Source organism: Dendronephthya gigantea, unplaced genomic scaffold, assembly GCF_004324835.1.
Source record: "Dendronephthya gigantea isolate DGI-Jeju-01 unplaced genomic scaffold, DenGig_1.0 000002F, whole genome shotgun sequence".
NCBI lineage: Eukaryota > Metazoa > Cnidaria > Anthozoa > Malacalcyonacea > Nephtheidae > Dendronephthya > Dendronephthya gigantea.
Genome location: NW_021163012.1, coordinates 1,641,816 through 1,663,411, shown reverse-complemented (window position 1 = coordinate 1,663,411; position 21,596 = coordinate 1,641,816). Strand labels below are relative to the sequence as shown.

At 39.3% G+C, this 21,596-nt stretch overlaps 3 protein-coding genes across 4 annotated transcripts; 2 read left to right on the top strand and 1 right to left on the bottom strand.

The window, feature by feature from the left end:
• The first annotated feature begins 266 nt into the window (after positions 1–266).
• Positions 267–9,490, top strand: LOC114536264 (microtubule-associated protein futsch-like). Its single transcript, XM_028557597.1, has 20 exons — positions 267–417; positions 2,517–2,620; positions 2,701–2,760; positions 2,937–3,130; positions 3,219–3,297; positions 3,408–3,443; positions 3,538–3,654; positions 3,930–3,986; positions 4,066–4,134; positions 4,308–4,691; positions 4,835–5,282; positions 5,522–5,607; positions 5,691–5,787; positions 5,904–6,017; positions 6,144–6,278; positions 6,380–6,542; positions 6,637–6,863; positions 7,014–7,237; positions 7,347–8,294; positions 8,525–9,490. Exons 1-20 carry the CDS (start codon positions 360–362, stop codon positions 8,669–8,671), a joined length of 3,747 nt encoding a protein of 1,248 aa, XP_028413398.1. The 5' UTR covers positions 267–359; the 3' UTR covers positions 8,672–9,490.
• Positions 9,491–9,663: 173 nt separating this feature from the next.
• Positions 9,664–21,588, top strand: LOC114537619 (DNA mismatch repair protein Msh2-like). Its single transcript, XM_028558690.1, has 30 exons — positions 9,664–9,715; positions 9,782–9,831; positions 10,509–10,544; positions 10,644–10,731; positions 10,810–10,958; positions 11,174–11,284; positions 11,414–11,500; positions 11,760–11,883; positions 12,079–12,156; positions 12,265–12,323; positions 12,456–12,576; positions 13,011–13,124; positions 13,203–13,264; positions 13,430–13,501; positions 13,617–13,733; positions 13,827–13,941; positions 14,050–14,105; positions 14,348–14,437; positions 14,681–14,852; positions 15,030–15,093; positions 15,193–15,254; positions 15,411–15,506; positions 15,707–15,771; positions 15,907–16,074; positions 16,293–16,384; positions 16,502–16,656; positions 20,499–20,566; positions 20,684–20,759; positions 21,019–21,062; positions 21,161–21,588. Exons 1-30 carry the CDS (start codon positions 9,685–9,687, stop codon positions 21,320–21,322), a joined length of 2,784 nt encoding a protein of 927 aa, XP_028414491.1. The 5' UTR covers positions 9,664–9,684; the 3' UTR covers positions 21,323–21,588.
• LOC114537630 (E3 ubiquitin-protein ligase PDZRN3-B-like) lies at positions 16,723–19,396 on the bottom strand. Of its 2 annotated transcripts, none has more exons than XM_028558709.1 (5): positions 19,377–19,396; positions 18,461–19,124; positions 17,967–18,289; positions 17,497–17,739; positions 16,723–17,384 (listed from the first exon to the last, which is right to left on the bottom strand). In XM_028558709.1, exons 2-4 carry the CDS (start codon positions 19,051–19,053, stop codon positions 17,504–17,506), a joined length of 1,152 nt encoding a protein of 383 aa, XP_028414510.1. In that variant the 5' UTR covers positions 19,054–19,124; positions 19,377–19,396; the 3' UTR covers positions 16,723–17,384; positions 17,497–17,503. The 2 variants fall into 2 exon arrangements, with proteins under 2 accessions (XP_028414510.1, XP_028414501.1); XM_028558700.1 differs by having other exon boundaries at positions 19,221–19,390.
• Positions 21,589–21,596: the final 8 nt, after the last annotated feature.

Here is a 21,596-nt window from a genome sequence, read left to right as displayed (position 1 = left end):
ATGATGGTATCTGTGGTACCACCTTCGATTGAACATTCCTGGTAAAGATCGTTCACATGTATGATCACACACTAAACGATTCGATGTACTCCGAAAATTCAGTCTGCGATAAAAATCAATTCAATTGTCATTGTGGATGAACTACAGTGGGCCGTAGTATCAGAAATCATGATTATTAGATTATACCACATTATACCATTAAAATACCGGAAGTACTTAAACCATTGTGCTAGACCCAGTGTTCCAATCATAGAATCGCGCGGGTGGAGAACTTTACACAACATCTCAAAATATCCTTGTTATGGTCTGGTTGGAACAAAACATGACTTAAAATCGAAAGTTTTAATAATATTTGCGCCATGGCTTCTTTGAATATCGAAAATTGGACTCCTAGTAATGTCGCCGAGTGGATAAAAGGTATGAAAGTGGGCAAATTCATGGCGAAATAGTACATTTACTAGGTTCAAAATAGCGCCTACAATCGTATTGAGCTAAAGCAGAGTTGTAACAATGTATTCACGATTTTTGACTACAAAGAAACTTGCATTTTATATCCTGGTTTCCAAATCAGTGCACTGTTTAAATAGATCTCAATTCACGACAAATAAATGGCCTTGTTCTTTTTAATTAAATTCGCATGTAGTGGAATTCAGGCGATTTTAATAATGAAGAATGATAAATTCTGAACTTTGAAGTCTTCACAAAGTCTTGTTGGAATGCCGCTACACTTACAAATCGACATATTCGTCTGGATTACGGCCTGAATTTGTAAACAAATCGTTTGCCAGCTACAAAGAACCCTTATTTATTATTTGTACATCCATATGGCGAAAATAATTAACGATAAACTGTAAAATAGCTTTCAAATCGCAAGATGGTTGGCAGGTTGAATCGATCATGTAAAATTCGAAATTTTCACATTGTTACAATTCATTCTAGAACGCGACCACTGCTTCTATTTTTGGGGGGTAAAATTGCGTCGATAAGATGCAAAACGATCCTATTTTCTGTTTAAGTTCGGAATTCAAATTAATATTTCAACTCTGCGCTTAATTGAGGTGTTACACAAGTCCTTTAATATATGGACCGCAAGCGTTTAGGCTACGTCTAAGCCTGTTTTAGTAATGGGAAGAAAAATTGCGTTTGTTGTAAATTAATTCTTCTTGTGTTAAACTCAACATGTACAATACAAAAGTAACCGTATTACGCGTGTCGTCATTCTATCGCACAGCGTTCTCCCACTTTTCGTCTCTGCTATTGAAATGTAAAAGACAAGTCGACAACAGCAACAAATATGATTGTCTTTATGATGGAATTATATTGGCCCTGTGAACCGCCCTTTCATGCTCTTATTATAGAATATTGAATGAGCAAATTAAAATTCATTTTGCAATACACAAATATATTGCTTCACAGCGCAGATGTAAACACTGAAATTTATGATGATGGACTTCAATGAAATATATTGATGAAAACGTATTGACCTCAGCTACATCCATTTATATAGAAACTTATTCCTGTGTTTCTGGTTTCAACATTAGCAATATTTCAAGAATTCCAGAGAAAAATTACAATCATATGCTTTCATAAAGTCTTTTATCTCTCAAAAAGCATTTGATGTGTTTTATCGAAAAATTTTTTGGCAGAATGATTTCTTTTGTTTCTCTCTTTCATTTCTTTTTCTACTTGGTTATTTCATGGAGGTCTTCTAGTCCTTATTTATCAATCAACTTGATATCTGGCAGTTTCTTAATGGTTTTAGTGTATTGTTTGGTCTTGTGCAAATTTCAATATGTGCTCAAAAGATCTGTTTGTGTGAATTGTCACATAGCTGACATTCCTAATAAGGTCTGTTTGCCTTATCTTGAATATGTTATGAGCTTGAAATGGGTTTGATTTTCCTTGTACCACTTCCTTGAAGTCAAAATATGGATTATATTTCTTTAAATGCATATTCATTCAACTCATTGATATTACAACATGTTTAGTTGATAAAAGAACACGTTTCAAGCCTCATAAAACATTTATAGATGTCATGATTGGGCAGGTTTGGAATAAGACGGTTGACTTAAGACTTGTCACAATGTTGTGTAGTTAGCCATGAGCTGGCAATGTGCCTAGAGTACTTGAATGACTTCCTCTAGTGCATATTATTCCAAGAATACTTATTTTGCCTGGCAGACAATTTGGTGGGAAGTGCAGTGCTCTGCACCTTCCATCCAGGTGGGGCCAAATCTCCCAGGGCTATCCCTGAGTAAAAATATGAACAAATAGTGATTTAACAGCCAGATTCAAGAAACCTGAGAAGGAATTTTCTCTACCTCTAAGCACATTAGAAAAGTGTGTTCAGTTTCCAGGGATTTTCCTTGAGAATTTTACTATTAATAAACCATACACAGCTTGACCTGTTGACCTAGTCTGCTGTATTGTAATGATAAATCACAAAGACTTTCAAGAATTTAGGTCAAAATTAAGCAGGATTGAATGTTCTTGATAACATACATTTTGCATTGTAGGACTTGGACCTCAATTTGAATCTTGTGCTGAGAGCTTTGTTGATGAAGAAATAAATGGCAAAGCATTGTTGACTATCAATACAGAATATTTGGGAGAATTAGATGTGAGTCAACAGCTTTTAAAATATCGTTGCTCTGTATTAATCAGTCGATTAACAATATTTAATGTAAATCATCTCTCTAGATAAAAGATTCTAATGATCAAAATGCGGTATTGGATGCAGTTCGTTGTCTAATTGAAGTGGTAGGTATTTCTGTAGCTTCTAGATTTCTTTCTCACTAGAGAAATTGATCATATACCAGGAATGTTCAGTGGCTGGAATCAATTTCAGTCAGCACTAGTTAGATTGGTATTCCAGAGTTGAACAATTGATTGAGGATCGATGTGGATATTTGGTAACCACATTTCACATTGTTTAGGAATCCTGTCTTCAAGAAGAGACCGTCCATGGTCAGGTTGTTGTTGTTAATAGTCAGACAAAAAAATTGATTGATAAACTAGAAAAAGAAGGACTTGAAGCCAGTGAAGGAGACGTCAATACAAGCCAAAGTTCTATGAAAAATGCAGAACAAGTTTATCAACTAGCAAAGAAACTTTTGTCATGGCTTTTGAGGTACAATGCAGCTTTTAATTCCTGCTGTTCCAAGGTCAGTCCAATACAGCAGGAATTAGTTTTTTGAATGGAAAATACTTTTTTTAAGGACACCCTTTTCAGAGATGAATGCATGTTGGCCTCTGAAGGATTCTGTTTGTCGTGTTGTGAGAGATATGACTGATGAGGTACTGCATATGTTGCAAATATATAACCAATGATTGTCGATATTAAAAGAAGCTTGCTGCCAGAATGTTGATAAAAATAAAGTTAACCACATGAATTCTTTGTTCTCTAGAGTTTATTGAAGAATCGTGAGCATTTACAAGAAAATGTAAGTACAAATCATACAGACATGAAGCCCTTCATTTATGCTGTCAATTCTGCAGTATTTTGTGGATGTTAATTATTTTTACTCCATTTTCTAGTTGAAAAAAATTCAACTGTCTTTTGAAAACTTCCTGAATGAGGAGCCCCTACATGAGGCATTTAAGCAACCTTCTATATTGGTCAATGAGGAGTTCACTTTGGAAGGAGAAGGATTGGTAAGGACTATATAAAAGAACTAGTAGAAGTTTAGTATAATGATCAGAGAGATGGTCCTCATCCCGAAATTTACCAATCAAATGACGGTAAATGTTATGAGTATCGAGATCCCAAAAGTGGGGATAAATATCCCGAATATGGAGATAAATATTCTGAATATGGAGATAGATCTTGTGAATTGGAGATAAATATAGCGATCTCTAGAATAAATAATGTTGGAATAACAACTACATTTCAACTGCATTTCTAATTAATTTTGGTCTTCTATTTCTAGGGAATTGGCATCACGACAATTCATCACATTCATACCGTAAATTCTGTTGCTGTAGAGGTATTGGACTAACATTTTTACGTAACTTACTGTCCATACTTAACCCAACCAATTAACATAATTTTCCTGAAATTGCTAGTCGCCAGCAGGAAAGAATGGAAACATTAAAAATGGCGATGAAATCGTGAATGTCAACGGGCAATGTGTTGTAAGTGTTAATTTTTATGTCGGAAAACGTGCTTGAATGTAAAGTGTATCAACAAATGTGCTTATAAGAACCTATACTACTTTTACCTGTATAAAAACTTTTACCTATAAAAAACCGTGCACATTTGGTAAAGATTGGTGCACAAGATAAAAGTTTGCATTTTGTTATCACAGATTGCTTGGCCACAGAAGAACGTGATAAATCTTATGAAATTAAAAGATGACTCGGTCTCGTTGACATTAAAGAAGCTCCCCCTTGTCAAGGGACCTCTGAACAAGCCTTCAGACAAGACTGGCACCCCCCTGAGTGAGATGAACGTTGTCATGGATCGTACGAAGGTTGTGCCAGAGAGACAAGCTCGTGCTGAAATGAAGGAAGCTGGAATCAAGGAAGAGACGAGCTTGGAAATGCAGGCGATCGAAAACGAGAATGCCGCCGAAGAAAACTCCAAAGTGGAGGCAAGGATCGAAGGAATAAAAGAAGAAGAGGAAGGAAAACAAGATGTAGTGGAAAATGGAACGAGTAAAGTGGAAAACGTGGAGCCAGTTCCAGAGAAGGTAATAAGGTCTTAATGAGCATTTGTCACAAGCTCAATTTCGCGATGAATGCTCCCCCAAGTCCTTGTACTTATCAAATCAGGTTGCCGGAATACAATCATGCTGTTCAGCCGAGTAAACCATCTTGTTATTGGTTTTTTCAGGATGAAGAGAAAAAGGTCGAAGAACAAGAAGCTCCTGCAAAAGACAAGGACAAAACAGGCGAGAATGAAATAAAAGTTGAAGCTGAGAAAGACGGCGAGGTTGAAAAGCCCGAAGATGGGGAAAAAGAGGCCGAAAGTGAAGAGCTGAAAAACGGTGAAAAAGTTGACGAAACTAAACCTGACGATGTTGAGAAAAACGGCGGCGAGACGAAGGAAGAGGCTGCGGATAAAACCGAAGAAGAAGAAGCTCCAGTTGTTGCTCCGGAAGACAAGTCAGAGGAGGTGGAAGCACCGAGCGAAGATCAAGGAAAGATCGTCGATACTGCGTCTGGCGAAGGAAATGATGGTGCGGCAAAAATTGAAGAAAATGGCGATGTCAATGCCGACGCTAAAGAAGCGGAGAGTCTTGAGAAGAAAGCCGAGGTGAAAAATGAGAAGATTGTCAATGGTAAGTTGATGTTTTTTCACTATTGACTTCACACTTCAGAACTTACTTCAATGCCAGTATTAATCACGACAATATTACATATATATTAGAGCCACACAGAGAAGTTCTACAGATCTAAACGGGGCCCTTTCCTCGTCTGTAGTCTGGCTTATCACACTGGCCGCCCACCTTACCCAAAAGTGCATTTTTTGGCATCGTGCAAAAAGTAGAAGATGCTCAATTTCTGTGTCATTTTTTAGGTGAAGCGACTGTGGAAACGCCACAGAAATTGGAGATCATTCAGACAGAGAAAACAGATCAGACTTCGTCTACAGAACCCAAGAAGGTTCGTGTGGTTTCATCTCGACAGATGTAATGCGATGTGAAATACTTCAATTGACAAACTCTTTCAAATTCCATTAAATTTAGACAGAAGAAAGCGATCCTATTGTTGAGATAAATGTTCAAGCTGCATCTCCGAAGAAAGAAGCCTCAGAACTAACTGTGACACAAAACGGCGAAAATGGTACGTGATGAATTATTGCCCTCTTGCACAGGATTGATATACGCTTGATATATTGCTTAGCACAGACGTGCCTTCTGCGTCACATCTTGACAATATTTACCCACCAATTCATCTAGATGTGCCTACAAGTCCAAAGCCAGAGCCGGTCAGCCCGAGCAAGAAGCCAAGTCGCCCTGACCTGCCAAGGATGAAAATGGGCTCAGTAAAGAATGTCACCGTTGGAGGAACAAGTATGAACGTTCAGTTGTTTGTTGTTTTTCGTTGCGCTTAAAAAGCAGAATTTGTAGCTTGGTTTACATACTGGAGGTTAGTCATGGGTTGAGCCACACTAATCTGGTATGTTTATCCCGGCTTAGAGAGAAAAGAAGTCGAAGTTTATGGAGTTGTCAGACGACAAAAAAACCAAAACCAGATTGCAGGAACGGCAACCAAACGCATCTCATGCATCGAGCTTGGTGAAGCAGATTGCGAAGGATGGCTTACGAAACGAAGTTAGTTCAGGCCTATGCAACGACTTACTTGTACTTTCTGTACTCCCTCTTTCCCTCCCCCGGCTGAACGTTAATCAATGACTGCTTCCTCTCTTTGCCAGGTGGGGGTCATGGTCTAACACCGACAAGATGGCGGCGGCAATGGTGTGTGCTGAAAGAAGAGCATTTGTACTATTATAAAACATCGTTTGATCGAGAGGCTGGCGGTGTTATCGAGATGACGGGATATAATATGTCAGCTTCTCCAGAAATCAAGAAGCCTTTGTGAGTATCACTGGGGGGTGACTGATGGATATTTTTTCTATCCCAAAGTATCCTGGTATTACCCGGTATATCCCATACGATTTCTCGTTTCCAGTGCATTCAAGTGTGAAAAAGACGGGGCGAAGAAGTATTTCTTTCATGCGGATAACGAGGTGGACAGGGAAATGTGGATTAAAGCTCTGAATGCGACAGCGCGTGGCGAGAAGAAGCCGAAGGAGACTGGTGTACCTCAGATGCACGAAAACGCTGAGCGCAAGGGTAGTGTTTCGGGGCTCAAGGTGTCGCAAGCCAATAGACCGAGGACTGGGTCTGTCTTAGCGGGTGAGTTAACACTTGCAATTTTAGCTGCGATTTTACTGCAGTCCATTGTACTTTTCAACTGGAAATGGGTAACAAGGATTTAAACGGAGTTATTTTGCATTCGGTCGATGTGCTTATTTTGTTAACTTATTCCACGCGTGTTCTTTTTAGGAATCCGATTCAATTACTATGATGACGAAGATATTGAGAGAGATCGTAAAGTCGCTCACGAACCAGCGCAACGCGAGAACGAGGGCCTTGTAAACGGACAAAAGGCTGACCCTGAACAAAGTACCGGGGATGAAAATGCCGCTTGCCAGAATGTCCTCAAAATTGCGGCCGGCGTTTCAGATGACGAAAAGAAGACCGATTCAAATGAGAAGAATACAACAGACGTATGTGATTGAATACTTGGGGAAGACTGCTTTCATCAATCTGTTTTTTATTCCGGGAAAAATGTATGATGTACTGTTGATAGTTTATGATCTTTTTCGGTCCTTTTAGGAAGCTAATAACGAATCGCAAGAGAAAGGGGGCGAGGAACAAGCGAAGGACACACCAACTACAAATGTGGATAATATTGAACATAATAAGGATAGTCAAGATACATCGGAGAGCAAGGATAAAACGGTTAATGAGGACTCCAGTGTTGTAGTAGGTACACAAGAGGGAACGATAGGTAAGGATTCGGCAGAAATGAACGAAGATGTTGCGACGAAATCCGAGGAAGAAACGGTAAAGCTCGACGATAGTACGACCAAGTCTGAAGTTAAATCGGAAACCTCTGAAGATGCACCGCAGAAGTTAGAAGATGATACCACAAAATGCGAGGATGTTTCGTCGGGGTCCGTAGAAGAAACGGTTAAGCCCGAAGATACTACGACAAAGTCTGAACAAAAGGTAGAAACCTGTAAAGATGATGTTCCTAAGTCCGAAGAAGAGACGACAAAACCCGAGGATGTTACATTGATATCCGAAGTAGAAACAAAACAGCCTGAGAACAGCACGACGACAGCCGACGATACAGTGGAAAACGCCGAAGTCGTCACCCCAAGTTCAGAAGAAGATACGACAAAGCCTGAGGATAGGGAGCCAAAGTCCGAAGATAGTACGACAAAGTCTGAAGATAGTACGACAAAGTCGGACGATAGCACGACGAAATCCGAAGATAACGTGGAAACGCCGAAGTCGGACGAAACTACGGTGGAGTCCAACGATTGTACCGCCAACTCTGAAGATAAATCGGAAACGTGCGAAGAGAAAGCGGAAACCTCCGAAGAAAAGCCGAAGGATGAATTTGAGGAAGTAGCAGAGTCAATCAAGGAAGCGGAAATAGGCATTGATGGCTCGGAAAAGTCCGCTGGTGCGATATTAAGGAAGCTCTCCATGAATTCGGAAAGCGAAATTATGGATAAAGTTGTAAAGTTGCGAATCTTACGACAAAGTTTGAAGGTAAGTTTTCCTGTGATTGTTTCTGCAATGTACGTTAGTTTGTGGAGATGTTGATACTTGCAGAAACGAGAAAAATAAACTACGACTTTCAAAACTACCATAGATTATGGAATGGATGATTTAATGAACGATATTTGCCACATCTTGATGGCTGAAAAGGGCCCAGTATTTGATATTGCAACAATCACATTATTAGGGATCAATTCAAAGTATCTTTAATATTTTTGTAGGACAAGGAACAGAGTATGGATGCAATTGACGAACTTCTGACATCAGAAGTCACTCCAGAATCAATTGCTCAGTGGAGAGCGAAGTATGAGACTATTACCAATTCAAGTGAAAATGGGAACGACTTGAATGAGAATAGCCAATTATAGCCGTGCTCAGCGAATTTCAAAATTATCATGCGCTGTTTGTTACTAAGCAAACCTCTTTCGTGTTGTGAAATGAGCAGTTTTATTGAAGCTACTGAGGTATAGCTTGTTGTATGCGACCTTCCACGACCGAATCGGTCGATGATGAGTTTACCTAACACCGCTTGGAGTGTCTGCAATTCATATACTAAGGTTGACGAGTAATCTTGACTTCTTACAAGATATTATGCCACCTATCCTAGGGGCAGTTTGTTCAAAGTTTAAAACCTGGTTAGCTTACTTCTACGAATCAAATTTTGCAAGAACGTATTCACTAAATTTGACATGCTCTTCCATAAATCCCTCCTGGCTCAGTGGAGGTTTCGTTTTCAGGAACCGGTTGTAAAAAAACCCATCAAACTATATTCTCGGTAGTTAAATCGTTGTTAACCGCAAAATATACGATTCTTATTGGCCATACTATCACTAACTCTTCTCTAGGATTAGTCCCTGAAGTTTTACATTAAACGGTCATGCAGAACTTGTGCGGCTTTGAACAGGCAGTTCTTGGATAATTGAATTTCGACAACTTGTTAATAAGTGTACTGGGTACTACATTTGAGTTCCTTTTAGTTTACTAAAAAATATATAATTTTATAATCAACAACACACACCTAGCTTCATGTTAGTATTATTTACGTATTGGAAAGTGTATAATTATTTTTGTAGTGATTTTTATGAATATGAATGAATACAAGATGTCTGCATTAACAGCATCAAATGTAATTTTGATTTTCAATGAAAAATGAATGGAATTAGATGAAATTAAATATTATCGATGAATGTCGTGGTTTGTAATTTGTACTGGGGTTATCAGGGAACCGGGTTAAATTGACTGTTTTAGGGGCCACAAAGGAGAGAGGACTGAGGAGTTGGTTCCTCTGAAAATTGTACCAAAAATTATAACATGGTGGTTTAGGGTCACCTGTGGTTTAAAGTGCTATGAATAAAGTGCGCGGGAAAGTCTCTAACACAAAATGGCGGGTCAAACATCACAAGAAGTTCTAGGTACTGTCATATTCTAGAGTTTGGTTTTTTATTTCCTAATTCACGTATGTTGTTTTATTATTCTAGATGTGCCTTACGAGCAAACATTCTTGACCTATTTGGGTTCGTTGCCCGAGGTACGATATTCCATATTTTACCTTGCTCGACGATCTAAATCATCTATAAACCCACGTGGCTTTAATATTTCTTATAATATGTTTGTATTGTATTTGTACTTCAATGTTAAATTAGTGTCTTAGAGAGCTGTTCATAGAGAACGAGATCTGTTTTAGAGAGAGACTTAAGTCAGAGGTTTCTCAGCATTAGAGAGGTTTCTGTATTAGAGAGATGTTTGTATTTATAATAGAGAGGTGCCTGTGCAATAGAGGTGTCTGTATTAGAGAGGTGTCTGTATTAGAGAGATGTCCGTATTAGAGAGATGTCTGTATTAGAGAGTCAAGAGGTGTTTGTATTAGAGAGATTTCTGTATTAGAGATATGTCTATATTTAGAGAGGTGTCTGTATTAGAGAGATGTTGGTATTAGAGAGATGTCTGTATTAGAGAGATGTCTGTATTAGAGAGATGTCTGTTTATGTCTTAATTAAAGAGATGTCTGTATTAGAGAGATGTCTGTGGAGAGGTGTTTGTATTAGAGAGGTGTCTATATTAGAGAGATGTCTGAAGTGCCCTATTAGGGAGAGGTCTGAGGTCCTTAACAGTGAGGTAACTGTATTAGAGAGGTGTTTATAGTGGAGGGGTTAATCTATATTAAAACAGCTCCAATAATAACAAGAATTTACGAATATCTTTCAGAAATCAGAAACAACAATTCGTGTTTTTGACAGGACTGTGAGTTTTCTTATGGAAATTTTCTTGACTTTTCAAAGAGGATTCACTTTTTACCCTCCCTTCAGAATAACCTTGCAACATTTTAAATTTCCCCCCCAGGAATACTATACTGTCCATGGATCTGATGCGACATTCATCGCCAAGGAAATTTTTAAAACTATGAACGTTGTCAGACAAATTGGATCAGGTGGGTTGTAACAAATTTGATATTCCAAGCTTCATTTCTTTTTGTTCACCACTTGGTACATGTTTTCTGTGCTTTTAGGAGGCAAAAAAGTTCCATCAGTTGCACTGAGTAAAGTGAGGTTTGAATCAACAATCAGAGAACTGTTGTTGGTACGACAGTACAGAGTTGAACTTTATAGAAACAAAGGAGGGAAAGGAACATTGCAGAGCTGGTTTCTGGCTGGCAAGGTGGGATTGAATAATCAATGTTCTTGATCCATGCAGTTAATTGGAATCTAAATTGAAAGTCACCTTGGGATTACTGGTCAAAAGTTCCTATATGGAACTCCCCTGAGGGTCTCTGATGATTGTCTAGACTCTAGAAAGAACAGGTCTTTGAGATGGACAAAGAGTTGGATCGTAAAGCAGTTTTTAAACATAGTATCTGTTCCAATTATTCACAGGCTTCTCCTGGAAATTTACAACAATTTGAAGAAATCTTGTTTGGTAATAATGAAATGTCTGCTTCGGTCGGTGTGATGGCATTCAAACTTGCTGCTGATGCTGGCCAAAAGGTATGTACATAGACAGATTTTTTACGATAACAAAAACGTTTTCAAGGGATCCCGTCAAGAAAGAATGAGAATTCTTTTTTGGGTTAGTTGATTGCGTTTTTTACATGGCGTACATTTGTTTTGTTCTAGACTGTTGGTGTAGCCTATGTTGATATTGCTGAACGAAAGATTGCTGTCTGTGAGATAGTCGACAATGATCACTTCTCAAATGTTGAGGTTAGGAAATACCAAAGTAGTGTGACTGAAGCTAAGATTCAGAACCCACTTGCTACACATGCAGATTCCATGTAGTTTGACCGCTGTGGTCTGCTATCCCTATTTTTATGTTTGAACTAACGGAAAGAAAGTACCGTAGTTTCACACTCAGGATGATTGATTTGAAGCGTACATTTACTTTTTCCACGCTACAAGACCATCAACCTCGTGTTTTCCTATAAAACATGATCACGTTTTTTAAATATTTACTTTTCTGAAGGCAATGTTAGTCCAGTTGGGACCAAAAGAGTGCATCGTTCAGGCAAACGACCAAAGCCCAGACGCTGGGAACTTGAGGGAGGTTATACAACGAAGTGGGATAATGGTTACTGAAAAGAAGAAAGGTTAGCATCTGGTTATCACTAGGGTGGTTCTTAGGTGATCCAGGTTACAGTGCTATTTCTTCAGGCTTTAATTTTGCGTGTGACTAAAAAGAATACTAGTGTCACTTGTCTCACCCACTTGCAACTTATAGAGAATGTTTGGGATCGCGAATTTTTGAGAAACAGAGACTAGCTTTACCAACTAACTCATTACAGGCGACTTTTCAACGGTCGATGTTGTTCAAGATCTTAACAGACTTCTGAAAATCAATTCAGGAAATAGCTCAACGCTTCGTAAGTACTTTTTTCAATACTTCAAAATGATATCTCCTGCTCAAGGAAGTGAAAATTTCAGACGATGTTTTGTAAACTATATAATTTTTGTTACATCAACCACTACAGCTGAAGTTGATTTGAATCACGCAATGTCTTGTGTTGCCGTCATTATTAAATATTTGGAGGTAGGATATGGGTTTAATCCGGTTCAATATCCGATACGCTATCTTAACATTATTAATATCCCTATAATCCCATGATCCGGTTTAATCTTGCTGATTATCCGTGTTTTGATACGTGTTGAATTGTGTGTTTAGATTTTATCAGATGACTCGAACTTTGGTCGTTTTCATATCTCAACCATTGATCTGAATCAATACATGAAGCTTGACGCTGCTGCCGTCCGTGCTTTGAGTCTTCTGCCATCTTCCGCTGATGGTAAGCTTGATGTGAATTCAGGTCAAGACAGTTCAGTGTACTATAGCTTAATTCAGACACATATTAGATTCAGGTCAGTCCACTTCACTTCATCTCCATTCAGTGACTATAGCTCAATTCCGATCAGTTCAGTTCAACCACGTCATCTCCAGTTCGTTCACTTCAGCTCAACTCAGATGAGTTGAGAGCTCTGCACTTTAGCTCAACATAGATTCATTTCACTTCATCACCACTCACCTCTTTTCACTTCAGCTCAGCTCAACTCAGGTCAGTTCAATTCAATTCGCTTCATCTCCATTCAGTTCACTTCAGCTCAACTCAGATCAGTTTAATTCACTTCACTTCATCCCAATCCATTTTACTTCAGTTCAACTCAATTCAGGTCTGTTTACATATCAACAATCTTACTCCGTTTCACTGCGATTCAATTCAAGGTGCCAATAAATCTGTGAGTTTACTTGGTTTGTTGAACAAATGCAGAACACCCCAGGGGAAGCGATTATTAGGACAATGGATCAAACAACCTCTTCTAGACGAGAAAAAAATTGGTTGGTACTGGTTTCATGTAGATAACTACATATTATATTGGATTCCTATCACGTTTTGATGCGTTTTCTTCTTCCCAGAGGAAAGACTAAATGTTGTTGAAACGTTCTTTAATAACGTTGTGCTTCGTCAAACAGTTCAGGTAAAGATGATTTATTAGATATTGAATGGAATTTTGTGTTGAAAAGTTTGTGGTGTTTCGCCTGACCATGCAGAGATGGTTGCTGCTTTTCTACACAACTGTATTCAACCTTCTTCTGAGTAATTTTCGAATCAGCGCTATTTTGAATGCAAACCTCGTTTCTAGGAAGAGTTGAAGAAATTTCCTGACTTTTCAAGGATGGCTAAAAAGTTTCAAAAAAATCGAGCAACACTCCAGGTAAACGATTTAGATCGAAATATATCCATACTGAGGAAATAATATTTTACTTAAACTTTACTTAGATTTCAATCTCAGCCTGTTTACTTTACATTTTACATATTTAACTTCCTAGGATTGCGTAAGAGTTTACCAGGCCGTGGGAAGGTTACAAGAGCTGGTGATTAGTCTAGATGAATGTCAAGACAACCACCGACCGCTGATCAACGAACTGTTCGTTGCACCATTACAGGTGAGTGTTCATTCTCATACCCAGTGTTCGCTCCTAACGATTCTGAACACGTTCCTCTATGAATTAGGTTAGTTTAGAACAATCTTTTTTTAGGAATTAAAAGATGATTTCTCAAAGTACGTTGAATTAGTTGAGACAACGATTGATCTCGATCAGATCGAAAATCACGAATTCCTGATCAGACCATCTTTTGATGAAGGTCTACAAGGTTAGTGCAGCTATTTCGAGAGCTTTCTCTGAAGTGTCATCATCACCAGCTTCTATTCCATCCTTTACCATATACTCACTTCTCAAATACTTAAAATTTTCTTCTCAGAATGCCGAGAAAACATGGACCAAGTTCAAAGAAAAATTCCTCGCCAGCTGGACAAAGTATGTATATTCTCATGAAGTTTTCCTCCGTGTTGGAACTTGATGCAATCCAAATAGTAACTCGCTATTGGCATGGAATTAAGGCAGGACTATTATCATCAGCCTGGGTACAGTATTGCAGGGAACACACACATTATCATTGTCATCATTAACCATCATCAACCATAATCAACCCTTATCAACCCTCATCAGCTATCATCCACCTTCATCAACTATCATCAACCTCTGTATTCTCTTGCCAGGCCGCAAATGAACTTGGTCTCGAAGCTGGAAAAACTATCAAACTGGAAACCAACAGCCAGTTTGGATATTATTTTCGGGTGACTAGAAAGGTGTGTGATTTGACGTGATGTTCAGACCGTGTTCACATAATGCCAACTGAGCAACGTTAGCGTGACAGTTTCAAATCGTTTATCGCAATTCTATTGGCCTCAGCTCTGTGTGAGCACATAGAAGAGGTTTATGAGCCGTAATTATGTTCAACTTCAAATGTGAAAAACGAGAAAAACTCCAAACGAAAGGGGAAGGAAACTCTGCCAGTATTGTGTGAACATTTGCATTGTTTTCTTATCCAGGAAGAGAAAAAACTACGGGGAAATAAGAAATTCACAACTCTGGACACAAGGAAAGATGGCGTCAGGTTTACGAGCTCGGTGTTAAGACAACTAAATGATGAGTTTCAAGCGTTGAAAGCCACGTACGATGACGTTCAAAGTAAACTTGCGAACGAAGTGATCAAAATAGCAAGTAAGAACGAAGAACTGCGTGATTTGTGGACAAAGCAAGCTCCTGATTGGTGGATGCATTGGCCAATCTGAAGCATGCTTAGTCGGCTACGTGACGGCTGAGACTTTTTGTTATAAATATCTGTAGAATAGATTCTTAGATTACGACATCCGTTAACAATTTACGATCTCAATTAAGGTGGCTACTGTGAACCAATGCAAATTCTTAGTGATTCTTTGGCAAAACTTGATGTGTTAATAAGGTATTACTCTTCTTACAAAGCCGTAGGAGAAAGGTTCTAGTTCAGCAGTGTGCAACTTGTTTTTCCTCAGCTAAAACACTGATTTAATTTCTTATATAGTTTCTCTCACGTGGCTGCCTCTGCTCCAATACCATACTGTAGGCCGAAGATCTTTCCCGCAGGTTTGTATGTGCTTTACATAACGTTCACAGTAAACCACTGCACGCTTCGATATTCTTTGTCATGCGTTGGCAAAATTGGATCCATAATTTTCTAGTTAGAATGGGTATCAACACACTGATCAAAGATAAATGATAATATCTTATTTTATGATACAGAACATGGCTCGGTCATACTATCCGCCGTCAGACACCCTTGTCTTGAGGTGCAGGATGAAATTGCATTCATTCCTAATGATGTAACCCTGAACAGAGGTACGAAACTGAAATCTGTCACCTCCTCTATCAATTTGACCGCGATAAATTCTCTCTCATTACCCACTCACTCACTCACTTTGTTAAGCGACTTGATACACAGTGTCTTTTCTAGCAATCAATCTACTTCTTGTGAAGATATAAATAAGGAATATACAGTTGAATGACAAGACTGATTGTTGTTGATATTTCTAATTCAGACGAGCAATCATTCCTTATAATCACTGGTCCGAACATGGGCGGGAAATCAACATATATACGTTCTGTAAGTAGCCTTCCACTTTGTTTTGTAAGGACTGTGTTGCTCCATAGGATGCAGCATAGTTTCTCACAATGGTTGGTCCTGGGAGAGCCACAAGTGACTCAATGATTTAACCAGAGGAATTGTATTTCTTCTTAGATAAGTGTGGCCGTGTTGATGGCTCAAATTGGATGTTTTGTTCCCTGTGAGGCGGCTGAGATCTCCATCAAGGATGCCATATTGGCTCGTGTGGGTTCTGCTGACAGTCAGTTGAAGGGAGTTTCAACGTTCATGTCAGAGATGTTAGAAACAGCGTCAATTCTTCGGGTATGTGGTACCTTAATAGTGACTCGAAACATACAATAAGTCATATACCATACCATATCATATCATTACCTAACCATACCATATACCACACCTCACCATACCATACCATACCATACCATACCATACCATACCATACCATACCATACCATACCATTACTTTTCTATACCATACCACATTTACCATGCTGCAAGCAATCATTTTTTGTAATTTTCCTCAGAGTGCCACCGAAAATTCTTTAATCATCATCGATGAACTGGGACGGGGCACCTCAACTTACGATGGATTTGGTTTAGCTTGGGCTATTTCAGAGTTAGTACATAAACCATCCTATCATTTCAACTATGCGTGTTTAGTTCTACTGCATGAGCAGGAAACACAAGAAGCCTTCAAAAGACTTTTCGTAAATCAAGTTTTGTATAATTTTAGGTTCATATCAACGCGTATTAAGGCGCTCTGTTTGTTTGCGACACATTTCCACGAGCTTACGGCTTTAGCAGATGCCGTTCCTAGTGTCAAGAATTACCATGTTACAGCAATGACAACTGGAGACACTCTTACATTATTGTACAGAATCAAAAAAGGTAAGAAAAGTGTTTGTTTTAAATCTCCTGTCCATCTTCTGGTAATGATTGAATGACTGTAGCATGCAATATCTGATTGGTTAAAGTAATTTATTCTAAGATGACCAATTCTAATTGGTGCGAGGCAGTCCAGACTTGTGTATGTCGCGCTCACTTTGTTTACTACAGACCATTGATAATAAAAAACAGTGCTATAGACGAAGTAATGCTATAGACGAAGTAAGTCAAAGTCTGGGCTGCCTATGGTGTGACGCGAGAAACATCGAGGTCTAGCTTTCCTGGGCCAGCGATCCCTGAGGTATTGCCACAGCGGCTCCGTACATACGTGGTGTATTCATTGTGGGCAGTTCGTTCCATTCTTGCGTTTCAAGACTGAAACACTCAACTGAATCAAGATGATTCTTCTTGTCATCTCTGCCACCCATCACCACGACCATGTTCTCCACCAAAACAGCCGCACAAGCAGCTCTCTTAGTTTTCATGCTCGGTAGTCGCTTGTTCCTGCCCGTTTCGATGTTGTAAGCGACAACGGAATCCAAAACATTGCCATCTTTGTCCTGGCCGCCAAAGACGAGCAGATTTCCTCCGTGACAAATAACTCCCATTTGACTGACCTCGTAAGGTAACGGCGTCAACTCTTTGGACTTTCTTGACGCGATATCAAAAACAAGGACGCTCTTGGTCGCATCTTTGAATCGGTTGGTCGTTCGTCCGCCCACAATGACAACCTGGTAATAGTAGATAGAAATGGATATCAGTAGATCATTTGGGGTAAATTCACATTCTGATTGATATGGCCTAGCATGTGTTTATATGAACCAGATTTATCCAATGTTGTACCTTGTTATCATGCAATATCGCCCCATGACCAACTCTTGGCTCTGGCATATGACACACAATCTTCGGCGATTGTGAAGATGTGATGCAAATCTCGTAGATGGCGTCCGAGATCTTGTTTTCCTCGCTGTTCTCGCCCCCCGTAACGAAGAGACTTTGATGAAACTATCTTGTGGCGGTTACATTTCAGGGGGAGTAAGGCAGGAAAGTCACGCCAGGTCTTAGCGCTTCGAGTGGTGTTCAAGCCTAAAAAATATTCGTAAGTAAAATTTTAGCGTCGGTAACTCAACGACAGCACAATTTGGACCAACCTCAGCAGTGAGTTCTGGTCAACATCAGATCACTCAAAGATAGACCAAATTCAAGAACATATACCACCTTTGCATGATCTAACCATGCTCAACTCAACAGTAAGTTCAACATCAGACTACTTAAGGTGGCATTCATTTAAGAAGTTAAACATCATCTAGTACCTTCCATTCTATCTGTGCTGGTATCGCCATTAAATCCTCCGGCAACGATGACATTGTTTTGATAAACGAATGCAGATGGTGCCAAACGACTATTCTTCATCTCTCCTAACGTCGTCCATGTTCTCGTGGCGAAGTTGAACATCTCTGTAGAGTTGAGATAACCCGTGCCATCGTGACCGCCAGCTATGAGAATGTTGCATTCTGGTACGTTCCTGGGTTTGTTGTCAGGGCGTGGAGCAGCCGTTGGTAGGGCATTGATGGTATCTTTCAAGTCTGAGATCATTGCTGCCATGTTCTTCATGGTTTTGTCTTGAGCTTTTTGCCTATGAGAACAACATTTACAAATATTATTAAGTCATTAGATTGTTGAATCCAATCATATTGCAAAATTAACTTTCGGGTTTAGCGTTGCCACAGTCCAGTTTACCATTGCCGATCAGTGTACGCTGTCCGATCCATTGGTCCGATCTATGTTCTTAGATTCGTGGACTCACCTTTCATCCAGTTTTTTCATCGCCTCCATCAACTGTCCCATTTGATTCTTCATCTCTCCGCATTGGTCCTTCAAGTCCTCCACGATCCCCTTGAGTACACACCCGTGTGTGTCGTACTTCCTCCATTGAACCCTTTTAGCACAGCTGCTGCACTTTATTTTCCTGTACTTACAAACCTCGTTCTCGTGATGCTTTCGATCCTTCTTATTTATCGTCTTCGAGCAGCCTTCGTTCGAACAAACGATTGGCATGAAATCACACTCCTGAACGTGCTGTGTTAATGCTTTTAATTCCACTTGTGTTTTGCAACCTCTCGCCTCGTATTCGCAGCTAATGCTCAGCCGGGCCAAATAGTCTGCAACAATCCTCGACGGCTCTTTGATCGTCTTCAAGGTCAGCCCATCATTACAAACGGGGCAGGTTTGAGCCATTTCTAGATGCCTCGTGAGGCAGTGCAAACAGAAATAGTGTTCATTTCGTCTGCACTGCACCGGTTCTCTTAAAACTTGGTAGCATATCAAACAGTGGAAATTCTCGTTCACAACAACCGCGAAACGCTTGTCCGGGTAACCGTGACTATGGTTGCTCATCATTGAAGCAACAATGTTTGAATCATTCTAGGTTTTTCATCATTTTAACCCCGCCATCTCTACGCGTTGTTAACCTGTTTCAATAAAAGAAAGTCGAAGATCTCCTGTCTGTCAGTCCTACTGTAAACACTTCAGATACAATACACGATAAATTTAGATTGTTAACTTACACCACAGCCAACCACGTTTAAGATATCTTTATCTAAGATGGTTTTTTACGATGGTGCGATCAGGATAGTCTATCTATTTCACGATAGTCCGTTCTAGACGTTGTTCTAGCCTCACGTGTTTAATATAGAGCATATCCTCACTAAGTTATATAATACCTGTGTAATTTAATGGAGAACGTGATGCTTTTTGTATAGTCAGGGTCTGAACCGTCTAATATAAGAAAGACGCCATATGGTGATATTTGAGACTCGTCTCTATGACGTGTTTTGCATAACGAAAGCGGTGTTGTTCACTTTTTCTGCTGTAATCTTCGCTGTGCTGTGCAGGCTTCGACAGGATGAATATTTAAGTTCGTGGAATCCGACAGGAACTTGTTTCGTTTCGAGGTCGTGACCTCCTTCCCTTTTAAGGAAAGTTTAGGTGGGCGTCTTTGTCTTTCAACTATTTCATCTGTTGCACAATACGAGTTTTTTATTAAAAAGGTAACTTGAAAAACGGTTTCAATTTTCCCCAGCCGGAAATGTGAAGTTTAGACTGAAATCTTTCAATTTCATTTGATTTGACAGTCTAAGTCTTACTGTCTGTCAAATTTTGACGGTGAAAAAAGCGTCTAGTTGGCTATGAATGAGCTGCCCTGAAGCAATTTAATTTTGCACACAATTCGATGTTGAAGTCACTAAGCATGGTTAAGATCATACAGAGGAGGTCAGGAGGTGCGTGGTCTAAAGCTAGACTGTAGTGATCTCATGTTGTACAGAACTTGAAAGTGAGCTACCTTAAAGACTGAAGTCGACTCCATCTTGCGCTTTCTCTTACTTCAAAGATCGCGGTTCACCCTTGGGTTAGACATGCGCACTCGCACAATGAGAAGTGTTACCACAATCATCTCGCGTCATTTATTCATTTGAATACGAGAAGCCTGTCAACCCCAATTTGATTTGTTGGCAGTGATGATATCGCAGGGGTCCTGAAAACAGTTGATATGTGAACTGTCTGGTGGGCCTAGATTCGGTAGTCTCAAGAACTTCACATAGTTCCCGAGATTGACCTGGAGTCTTTGAACACCGGGATTGCGAATAGCTGAGCCAACAAGTATAGAAACTGGCCCGTGCTCAGTTCTTCTTCATGTTAGACATGATAGATTGCGCTCTTTCTATCCGAGCTGTGTGTATTTCCACTTTCTTTCATATATAAGAAATTTGTCTAACATGCAAATCGTCCATTACCTTCCAGGCTATTTTTCATTCGAGTCTATATTTTTCATCCATATTTTTTAGGTGTTTGCGATCAAAGTTTTGGTATTCACGTTGCAGAGTTGACGAATTTTCCACGTAAAGTTATCGAGGTTTGTGGCGATGCAACATTTCTTCTTGTACTTTCTTATGAAGTCGTGCACGCGTGGCTGTTTAAGACCGTATGTGTAAAATTAAACGGTGTTTCGGTGAAACAAATGTCTGTTTAGTTTGCAAAGAGAAAGGCTGAGGAACTAGAGGATTTTCAGGGTCAAACCGCAGAGGATAATAATGACAGTAACGAAAGTAAGTATCAGTGTGTTTTAGTATCAGGCTTTGAAAACTTCTGAAATCTTTCACTCGGCAACGCTCGCCAAAGGTGCTATCATGAATACTTGCGTCACGAAACCATGTATCTTCCTCCCTGTCACCCGTAGCAAGAACATACCCCGTGACAAGACATTCATCTCAGCATTCGTATTTCTGCTCTATCTGGTTTTTTGGAAGTCCTCTAATCATTATTTTCTTGACATACCCCTAGAGCCTTTTTTAAACTTTATTTTAGATCAAGCAATTCTTTCATCTAAGAAACGTCGCATGGACAAAAAGGTAGATTTTTATATTGTTGTTTCTGTTTTTGTAATGTCGATACTTATACTGTTTGTTTCTCGTGTTCATCTTGTTTGTTTGTTTGTTTGTTTGTGCAGGAAGGAGACAATCTAATCCAAGAATTTCTTCAAAATGTTGCAAGCATTCCCATTGATAATCTCTCAGACGACCAGGTTTCTACAAAGGTTTTAGATCTGAAGAACGCTCTTCTTGAAAAAAATAACAGCTATATCAACGACATGCTTACAAGAAACACTTAAAGTATATGAACTTTAGAACTTACAGTACTCGCATATCTGAAGTAACACTGGTATGTCAAAACATATGGCTTTGAATGTAGAAAAGTGACAGTACAGTTATATTGTGAGGTCCGTGGCGGTTAAACTCGTCACCATGGCAACGAATGTGGCGTTGATACTTCAAATAAGACTTTGCGAAGTTATCGAAAGTTGCAATTTGGTATTTAAATTTTTCGATATTGAGTTTGTTTTGAAATAAAAATCAAAATAAATGTGTTTTGATTGTAGGAAAGTT